This window comes from Gadus morhua, chromosome 19 (genome assembly GCF_902167405.1).
Source record: "Gadus morhua chromosome 19, gadMor3.0, whole genome shotgun sequence".
Taxonomy (NCBI): Eukaryota; Metazoa; Chordata; class Actinopteri; order Gadiformes; family Gadidae; genus Gadus; species Gadus morhua.
Window position 1 is genome coordinate 12398108 of NC_044066.1, and position 10569 is coordinate 12408676.

General features: G+C 47.5%; 1 protein-coding gene across 2 annotated transcripts; it reads right to left on the minus strand.

The window, feature by feature from the left end:
• Positions 1-213: 213 nt before the first annotated feature.
• On the minus strand, positions 214-10261 carry mcm10 (minichromosome maintenance 10 replication initiation factor). 2 transcript variants are annotated; one of them, XM_030342200.1, is made up of 18 exons: positions 10030-10261; positions 9856-9906; positions 9468-9761; positions 9048-9362; positions 8676-8819; positions 8317-8467; positions 7901-8066; positions 6812-6979; positions 6064-6180; positions 5496-5689; positions 4960-5054; positions 4604-4717; positions 3055-3732; positions 2772-2893; positions 2322-2435; positions 1772-1917; positions 1252-1294; positions 214-690 (listed from the first exon to the last, which is right to left on the minus strand). In XM_030342200.1, exons 2-18 carry the CDS (start codon positions 9860-9862, stop codon positions 607-609), a joined length of 2952 nt encoding a protein of 983 aa, XP_030198060.1. In that variant the 5' UTR covers positions 9863-9906; positions 10030-10261; the 3' UTR covers positions 214-606. The 2 variants fall into 2 exon arrangements, with proteins under 2 accessions (XP_030198060.1, XP_030198059.1); XM_030342199.1 differs by lacking the exon at positions 10030-10261 and having other exon boundaries at positions 9468-9776.
• Positions 10262-10569: the final 308 nt, after the last annotated feature.

The following is a 10569-nucleotide window of genomic DNA, read 5'->3' on the forward strand; positions in this document are numbered from 1 at the left end:
TGGCTGTTCCCCAACATTAAGTATTATACTGTTACATGTAACATTGCCTATTACACAGTTCTACTTGTGTAATTAAACGCACTAACAAGACACTAATGTAAAGTGTAAAGAGGAGGGAGGAACTATTCTGGTTAATATATTAAAGGTTAAGTACAGCCTTGACCTTAATATTAAGGTTGTTAATATATTTTAAAAAAAGTGTAGGCAGTCTAGTCCAGCTGTAAACCATTTAATGATCCCTCAGCTCAACAGAATAACAATTTAAAAACATTTAAATTATCCATTATTAGTACGAAAATCTCACAGTTCATAAAATGTACAAAAAAAACAAAAAAGGATGTGACGAAATGTAAAAAGTATTTCTCCTGTACAACACAGTAAATAAGAGACTTCCAGTAGGGTTTGGGGTTTTGTCCCCATGTTGGGGGGGAGGTATCTGAGGGAGAGGAAACGGCCCAATCCCATTTCTACCCCTTCCCCTTCCCCCTCCCCCTTGTTTTGAAGGGGTAAGGGGAAGGGGTAAGGGGAAGGGGTAAGGGGAAGGCGTAAGGGGAAGGCGTAAGGGGAAGGCGTAAGGGGTAGAAATGGGATTGGGCCAAAGTGACCTCACTGCATGCTGTTCAGGAACTTGGGCCCCTCATCGCCGCGCGGCTGTAGTAGCTCGCCTGCTATCTTGGGCCCCTTCTTCTCCTGGAAACAAAGACACATCAAAACAACAGAACCGTGAATGCTGTTCCCACACAGACTCGAATGCAGCAGTAACAGCAGCAATCAGCCTTTCTGACCCGGCCCACTCTGTTTGGATGCAATTGTGCTTTGGTTGAGTCTCATGGTACTCATGCATTTGTTTGACTACTGGCCATTGCTTTATAGACGAATGCATGAGACTCAGGCAAAACACAATTTAGAGGTGACATATTATACCACCAGGTGTGAGTGTGATTAGCCGTTACAAGTCGTTATTTGAAAATCGACCTCTTCTGACATCACAAGTGGGCGTGTCCACCTAGATGTGTGCTGGATAGATCAGTCTACCATCCTACCCGGTGGACTGTTGCAAAAGTTGCTCATCTATCTGTCATGCATCTAGGTGGACACGCCCACTTGTGATGTCAGAAGAGGCCGATTTTCAAAATGGCTTATAACGGCTAATCACACTCACACCCGGTGGTATAATCTGTCACCTTTGATAATAAAAAGGTGGGATATCACAAGGCATGGCATGTATTCAAGGAGGTAATGGGGGCTTACCCTCAGCATGCCGTCTCTCTGCCACTTGAAGAGCCCACAGTTACTGCAAGACAGAGAGGAGGGGGTAAGACTCACAATGTGTGCGCTTGTGCGTGATGTACCTCCGTATTTGGACGTAATTAATGGGAGAGGGATAGGATGACACGGGAACATCTTTGAAATCCTAAAATATAGACAGATAGAGGGTTGAGGAAACAAAGAAGTGGGGGAGAGCCTTGAATGAGATCCAGAAAGAAGTCAAAAGCAAACAAAGCAGGAGAGAAAAGGATGAGAGGATAGGATCACACACACACACACACACACACACACACACACACACACACACACACACACACACACACACACACACACACACACACACACACACACACACACACACACACACACACACACACACACACACACACGCACACACACACACACACACACACACACACAGTTGAGGGTGTCTTGCTCAGGGTCACCTGTGAAAAAGGTAAGAAGGAGAGAGACAGACAGGGAGGCGTGGCGGCCCGCTCACCTGCAGTGCTTGCTGGGTAACCGGTCCAGGGCGATGGAGCGCTGGCCGCAGGGACACTTGAAGAAGCGCTTCAGAGCGTCGTGCCACTTCAGCGTGTGGTTCCCCTCCACGCAGCGGTCCGCAGGCTTAAAGTAGGTGTAATTACACTGGGGGGGGGGGGGACACACACACACACACACACACACACACACACACACACACACACACACACACACACACACACACACACACACACACACACACACACACACACACACACACACACACACACACACACACACTTAACGTCTGGAAGTCCAGTACGTGCCTCTTGGTTCATCCCAACCCCAACATCAGAGCTGCTCAAAGCAGACTGTATGTCACCAAAAACCTCAAAATAAAAAACACATTAATTCAGAAACCTGGTTTCCATAGGGAATCAAACTCTGCAAAGTTCGTCTGACGCCACCGAACTGACACAACAGATCGATATAACGTATAGAAGATGCAGGGAGGTCTGGTGTACGTAGTTAGGGTTAGGGTTAGCAACAGAGAGCTAACTAGCTGGTACCTGTTTACAAGAGACGGCTCGACACTTCATCTCCTTGGTGTCCCTCATCTTCTCCTCCAGCTGCTCCTTCTTCACCAGGGGGTCGAAGTAACGTTCCTGGATCTGGTACTCCGCCTGCCAACACATAGCAACATTTAACAAAGGTTTAACTTGTGATAATCGCCAGAGAGCTGAGAGGCGTTGGTCCACTTCCTGGTGGGCATGTTGGGAGGGTCATTGGTCATGACCCTGCACAGTCCGGGCAGTGCTAAGAAATATTAATGCATCGAAAAATTATCCTCCACTTCCTGGTTCAAGTTATTGTTACTTGAGGTGTTTTTCTCTTTCTAAATAAACGATTACACAAGGCACGTAACAATAGTCTTTGGTTTTATGTTCGGACTGTACCACTTTGGCGGTGGGCCAGTAGAAGTGGTCTTATCCAACAGTCCGGCTGAATGCTCTCCTTACCGCCTGTAGCGCAGCCTGATGGCGCGACTTGGCTTTGAGAATCTTCTGGAACTCATCTGATTGGATGTAGCTGAGGTCCCGCCTTCTCTTCTGCGCCGGCTCCTCCTCTTCGGCCTCATTACCTGCACAGGTACATCAAAACATCGAAACATTGTAAATATTTTTGAGATTGGTGATTGGTCACTTACATACTTGGAAGTAGAAAAGCCACCACAGATCCTGTAGCTAAGGGAGTGTTGCTAAGGGAGTGTGTGCGTGCGCGTGCGTGTCGGTACGTGCGTACCCTCGACGGCCGCCATGTTCTTCTCCACGCGGGCGCTGATCTCGCCGTCCTTGCTGCTCCTCTTCCTCTTTACGGCGTTGGGGTCTTCCTTGGCGAGCCCCGCCCCCTTCGCCTTCAACCTCCTCAGGGCGGCCATCTTGGCCGCCGACAGCCCGAGCGCGGCCGGGGGCGGAGCCTGCTGCGGGCTGCGGTCGAAGAAGACGATGTCGTCGCCCTCCGAGAAGCCCCGTCCGAGGGTGGGGGCGTGGGCCGCGGGGGGGCTCCTGGCGGCCCCTCGGGGCACCTCAGAGGCCGCTTTGGGGGACAGCAGTGGGCCCGCGGGCCCCCGCGAGGACGAGGGCGAGACCCTGGGGGCCGACGTCGAGGGCGAGACCCTGGGGGCCGACGTCGAGGGCGAGACCCTGGGGGCCGACGTCGAAGGCGAGACCCTGGGGGCCGACGTAGAGGACGAGACCCTGGGGGCCGACGTAGAGGGCGAGACCCTGGGGGCCGACGTCGGGTGCGATACGGACGCGGACGCGGGCCTCGGTGTTGCCGGCCCGGCCTGCTTCTGGAGCGCCTCGGCGGCGCGGCGGCGGCGGCTCTCCAACAGCTCCAGCTGCATCTTCTTCTGCTGTTTGAGCAGGTCCGAGGCGGAGATGGACTGCATGCCGGAGCCGGCGCCGCCGCCCGGGGAGCCTGCGGGGCAGGGAGACGGAGTAATGCTGCGGTTAGACTTCAGCGTGGAAGAGCATCCGTGGGCCGCTAGTATCGCTGCGTTACCCGCGGAGCAGACAGTGGCCTCCGCTGTAGCTCAAATGCATTTCTCCTAAAACATAAGAACACGTCAGAGCGAAGACGTGACCGCAACGGCTGGGATTGACCCTCTCCTTCACTACTTGTTTTGGGTTGATTCTTGAACTGTCTGTTTGCTCAGTCACTGCCTGACTGAAGCAATTGCAACTGTTTTCACTCGGCCAGGCTACGACTGCACACAGGAAACGACTGTTTCGGGCAAAGGGAAATCGACTTAAAAGCGAGTGCTTTGAACGATTCAATGAAAAACATGAAAATTCTGATTAAAAAAAACCTGGGTAACGCGTTATAATAAGGTCCGATAATAATTAGCAAACTAGTCATTACCTAACCCTTTGTTAATATTTCTTAATTGTTACTAAATATCTATTTGGCACAAGTTATTAGTTTTTTCATCATTAATAAAATATTAGTTGTTTGCATAACCCTAACCCAACCCTAACACACGACCCTAACCCTAACACACGGCCCTAACCCTAACACACGACCCTAACCCTAACCCTAACCAGCGACACTCTGTGGTCAGTGAAAAAAAACTATTAACTTGTGCCAAATAGATATTTTAGTAACAATTAAGAAATATTAACAAAGGGTTAGGTAATGATTAGTTTGCTATTTATTATGGCACCTTATTGTAAAGTGTTACCAAAACATGGTATGACTTGGAGGGTGTGTTTCGATCTTTGAGCTCCTTCTCGAGTCTAGTGGGGGTGGAACCGCGGTCGTCAGGGGTGATAGGGTATCAGATCAGTACCTGGGGTTTTGGCGTGCAGCAGGTGCTTCTTCAGCTGCAGTGCTCCGGGCGTTTGATGGGACATCAGGCTTTTAAAGTCGTCCGAGCAGCCGGAAACCTCGCCCGACTTTACCACTGTGAAGTGGCGCACACAGACACACACACACACACACACACACACACACACAGACACATTGAATTTAATCAAAATAATGTATCATATGATTCAAAGACATCGGTTGGGACGAGACCCTGTTTATAGTCAAGAAGATTCACATGCCGCACAGACGGATGAACTGTGGACGTGGTATGTACGTGCTCTTCTATGTATGGGTGTGTGTGTGTGTGTTGGATTTTGTACCCCTCCCAGTTCTTACCCAGTCTCTTGGCCTCGTCGAACTGCTTGGAGGCTCCCTTCACGAACAGCGAGTTCAGGGTTAGCTGGGTCGACTTGTTGGGCTTGGACCCGCCCCTAACAACACACAAGACAGTGTTTGCCGTATTTTTCAAACAAAAGTGACCCATTTTGTTCCCTTTCATAATTATCAAACACAAAACAAATTTGTGAAACAATATATTTTTGGAAAATAAAAAATATAGTTGGGTTGCATTTTGTTTTATTTTAATAATAATGTTAAGTAGATTTAGCATTATGTCTTTATACTGATAAGCAGCGTTGAGTTTGAAAACATGACTTGTATTATTATTATTTCTCTCCAAAAAAAACACTTTGTACCCTGATAACTTTGAAATTTCCCATAAAAAAAAAAAAAAGCTCAAATAAAAAGAATATAGAAAAAATATCATTTAAACTCAATTATATTAGTTTGGAGATCGTTTGACCCAAAGATCGAAATAGCGCAAAAAAAAAAAAAAAGGATTAATTGCACAGCCCTAGTCACTGGTTACTCACAGAGAGGAGACACAGGCGGCGGAGGACACGCCCCCGTAGTAGAAGCCCCCCTGACACAGCCGCTCCTTCAGGCTGCCGGCCCCCTTCACCTTACCCGGAACCTTCCCCGAATACGAGGACTGCAGCTCGGCCCGCTTGGAGCTCATCTTCTTGTACGCAGCTGTGACGTGGTACTGGCAGAACTGGCAGTCGTACTGGGACCGACGAAACACACACCATGGAGAAAAGTGGATTTAGAAAAGGGGATTTCTTTGTTAAATGGGAATTTCCAGAAAGTGATTCATTTTCTTTGTGTACTTTGACCCATGGAAGCGTTAGGTTTGACAAAGTACGGCTTTGATGACCCCCCAATTCAATTCAATTGCATTGCACGCTAGAAACTACATCAAAACATGTTTGATGGCTGCATTTTCCCCAACTTCTCTTAATATATTAATATGCTGCATAATATCTATAAAACAGTCCGTCTGTGGTCTGTGTTTGTTTTGCATTGCTAATGTAACTTTAGACTTCATTCAAGATCTGGATAAGCGAAGGATGACCGACCACAGACGGGGCGAGGACTCACCATGTTCACTATCTTGGAGCAGGGGTCCCCGTTCTTCTTCATGCCCTTACAGGTGCCGTAGTCCTGCGCCGTGCCCATCAGCAGAACCTTCTGGGGGTTGTCCACCGACAGGCTGATCTTTAGAATGAGGGACCGGGAGGGAGAGAAGCTGTCAGGGCTGATGGAGGCTGACACACAGCAAGCGTTCAGAATCCAGACGTCCGCCGGTCGTGGGGATTATAGTGCACTAGTTCCCCCGATGACAAACACGGAAGGGGTGCCGTTCTGGTTCACACGCTTAACATCTAATCGTCCTGAGCGGTTGAGACCTAATTGGTTTCGCAGCCTGGAGAGTTGGTTCCCAGCTAGAACCCAAAAAAAATGGCGTGAAGTGCGAACCATAATCAGGTCAGCGGGCGTGTCATAATCGTCAGGTTGAAAAAAAATGCAAGTGTACTACTACTCCCGGTGTGCATTGTGCAACGCCCCTAACCCACAATGATGCATCCCTTTTTACGATTGTTTCCACAGCTCAAAACGGATTGAAACACAGGCCGCTTTGCTCGATAGCACGAAGGTTACAAGAATCCTGAACGGAACCGGTTCAAGAACAAAAGCATTTCGGTGGAAAAGGGCTACAAGTTAGTGAGTGAGTGAGTGAGTGAGTGAGTGAGTGAGTGAGTGAGTGAGTGAGTGAGTGAGTGAGTGAGTGAGTGAGTGAGTGAGCGAGTGAGTGAGTGAGAGAGTGAGAGAGGCGGAGGTTCCTTACCCCGTCGTAGCCGTCCCTCTGCTTCATCAGGTTGGGGTTGAGGACTCCGATGACGGAGCCCACCTCCGTCTTCCAGTGCTCCTTGTGTTCGTTCCCGAACAGCATCAGCGTCACGCACACCTCCAGGTCGTGGAGGTCGCTGAGCGTCCATGTGCTGAACGTGTTTCCCTGGATGTCAAGGGTCGGGTCAGAGCGTTAGCATAACGGAAGGTTGCTAGTTCAATCCCCGGGTCCTGCTGGCTGAGTCGATGTGTCCCCGAGCAAGGCACCTATCCCTTACTGCTCCTGACGAGGTGGCTGTCGCCTTGCCTAGTTGACTCCACCGTGGATGTGTCAATGTGTAGGGGCATTCAGCATCTGCTAAATGCCCTAAATGTAAATGTAAAGTCGGATGGCAGTTTAATCTGAGTGAGCGGGCGTTTCCCTTTCATCCAATTCATATTTGTTGGGACAAATCATGTTGCTGGAGGCGTGGTTCCGTCATTGGCAAAAACAAACTTGACCACCAGTAGGAAACTGCAGTAACAGTAAGTAATAAAGAATAGCAGTAGTAAAGGGTCTGCAAAGGACCCCAAGAACCTATAACGGCAAAGGGAAAACATGCTTAAATATCAAGGATAGAAAAACGGTCCATATGCTGAATTTGGATCAATAAAGTACTATTTATTATCTTATCTTATTGTCATTTATGCATGAGTCCACATGAAAGGTGCTCTGATTCTGATCTGCTGAGATTCTATGAGATCTATGACCGTGTTGACTGCACTACTTAAAACAACTTCCAACTATAAACCGCACATACGATAACTTCTGTACCCGCACATATATAAAACATCACAGACCCATTTCACCGAGGCGTCGTCGTTGGACAAACAGAGGTGTCACTCATAACATATATATATGTGTATATATATATATGCTCTGTAAGGTGACCTTGGGTGTCTTGAAAAGCGCCTCTAAATTAAATGTATTATTATTATTATTATTATTATTAATAGCGATGGGCCCGCCCATTTTACATACCAGGGCACGGAGGGGGAGTAAAGAAACTAGTGAATACAAGTCTACAGACAACGACTAAAGACTTACGCTCCCCTTGGCCTGCCTGGTGGCCTTGTTGATCAGCACTGCGAACGTCACCCAGTCGCTGTCCTCCAGCTTCTCCTGAACAATGCGCTGTGGCAACTGGGAGAGCCGGATCAACCGCCGCTCGGCCATCTTGCGATCCATCTCACAGGAAGAGACCAGTGGGTTCCTGGAACAGAGTAGGACAGTCAACTTGAGAGGCTTGAGCAAAACACACACTTTGGATGGGAAATGTATTCATTTTGCACTTGGATGGTAACTCTAGATTCCCTAATCTAAATTTGCTCTCCGGTAATTATGAAAACAAGTTAAAGTAACGTTAACGGTTGTCGTTTAAAATAGTGCTATATTAGTATGATAGGGAATATCACAACACATGGAAGTGGTGTCACATAGGGATTTATTTCAACAGTCCAGACCTGAGCCTGAGTCCAGAGTACTTTTCCACTGCCACATCTTTGGGGTCAGGGAGAGGAGCGGGCCTCGGCTGGGAGTTTGAAGGCTGGGGTCGGGGCTCCACTGGCTGGAAAGTGCTGCCAATCTTGATTTCCACCAATGGGCCTCTGTCCTCTAAGAATCCAGTGACAAAAAAAGTTAAACCCAACATAGTAATTCATAAAAGTCATTCATAATTTTATTATTTGGGGAGTATTTTGGTATTTGGGTACTGCTGTAAAGAAGCAGCAGACTTTTTAAAAATGCCATTTACAGAGCTTCACGCAGTCGGGATACGAAGGGCAGACTGTGAAGCACAATCAAATGCAGTTGTGTTCATTACCTGGAGACGTGCTGGGTTTGGTCAGGTGGGCTGTGCGTGGCTTGCGTTTAAACATGTCGGCGTTGACCAGCTGGTCTGAGAAGTCACTGGACTCCACGCGCTTGGGGTCGCCTCCTCTAACCAGGTCTGGGGGAGATGATTTGGCTGCGATAACAGAAGATACATCTATAATATAACAGGCCTTCAGTAGACCACCTTATCTCATATGGTATATGACCATCGATATTTTTTCATATCTAGATACTAATTTCTCTAAACTTGCAGTTTTATTGTTTTAGAATATTTTTTTAATATTCTAATACTGTCCGGTACTTGCGGCTTTTGCCCCAAAATGTCTATAAATACATTAAAGTATCCTATATGATCTTATACCTGCTGGGAGCTTAGTCTTCTGAGTGGAGGAGGGTGTCTTTGTGGTGGTCTGGGTAACGGAGCCCTTGGCGGGGGTCCTCCCCTTCGAATGGGTCTGGGTAGCGGAGCCCTTGGCGGGGGTCCTCCCCTTTGAGGGGGTCTGGGTAGCGGAGCCCTTGGCGGGGGTCCCACCCAGCGAGAGGGACTTCTTCTTGACTGAAGCCACAGTCCGGGCACCCCGACCAGGGGTGGCGGCTGAGGCAGGAGGGGGCTTCTGAGACGCCGACAGTTGCTGCTGTAGCTTCTGCATTTTCTCCTGCATGCGCCGCAGCTCCTCTGATAAGGACACACACCCACAACCACACACACACGTAGTGAATTTCACTACCTTTAAAAATGCATTTAAGGCCTATATGGAAGATTAAAATGAACTGAACAAACCTTGCAAGTCCTCTTTCGACTTGTTAAGACTGTCGTCGTCTTCTGCGTCAGCGGCTTGCTGCTCACCCTCCGTATCCTCATCTTCGATGTCATCTACATCCCCAAACAGATCGGTCACCACGTCATCCTTCCCTCCGGCCTTCTCCGCTGCGATTCCGTCTTCATATTCAACGTCGTCGTCATCGTTGTCAAACAGATCATCAAAGTCATCCACCGAGCTCTTTTGAACGTGTGGATCTTCAACGTCCTCATTCTCATCCAACAGCGATGTCAAAAGGTCCAGATCATCCTCCCCTAAATAAAGAATTGCTAAATGAATCAGGTCCAAAATGCAGTGTGCAAAACATTGATTTGTATGGCATGTTATATTAATAATAATAATACTTACGTTCCATTTTCAGTCGTAGGACCTTGTGCGGATTATAAATGATCTGGGTACTGAACAATGACATATACATTTAATTAAATATAGTTATATGAGCAGTGATATGACTTTTCAAGCGACGATCAAGTAATTTCGACTTTCCAGAAATGACAGGGAAGAAATAAAACGAAAACTTACCACTGACAAGCGTGCTCAAAGTCGTGTGATTTCGGCCTGCTTATCAGGAAGAGTGCCGTTACGTCGCAGATGTTTATGGATTGTTTAAAGTTTGTTTAAGTTCAATATAACGTTATTACATACGTAAATCCATACTGAACACAGCTTTGCTTCTACTATTCTACGATGAGAGAATCTAAAACTGGCGCTAAATGAAGGACCCCATTGTGTTGACAGCCCCAGTGGCAGGCTCATCATATAAAGCCTGTTTAAGATCAAGCGTTAGTTAAAGGGCTGTGTGCCTAAATTCTAAACATTTAAAAACACGAACGTATTAAAGAAAATTAAAGAAGTGATACAAAATAAAGTCATTTCTTTAAACTTTGAGAACATTTAGTCATGTTTATACTTTTATTCAGGCTAGTTCGAGGACCTAATATCCAGTGGCCAGCGGAAGTGGGTGGAGCCATGATGGGGGCAAGTAGAATGCAGAAGGCTCTAAAACTGAAAAAGCCTCACGAAGAGGATATGGCTTTGTTAGGGATTATTTTATTGTTCAAT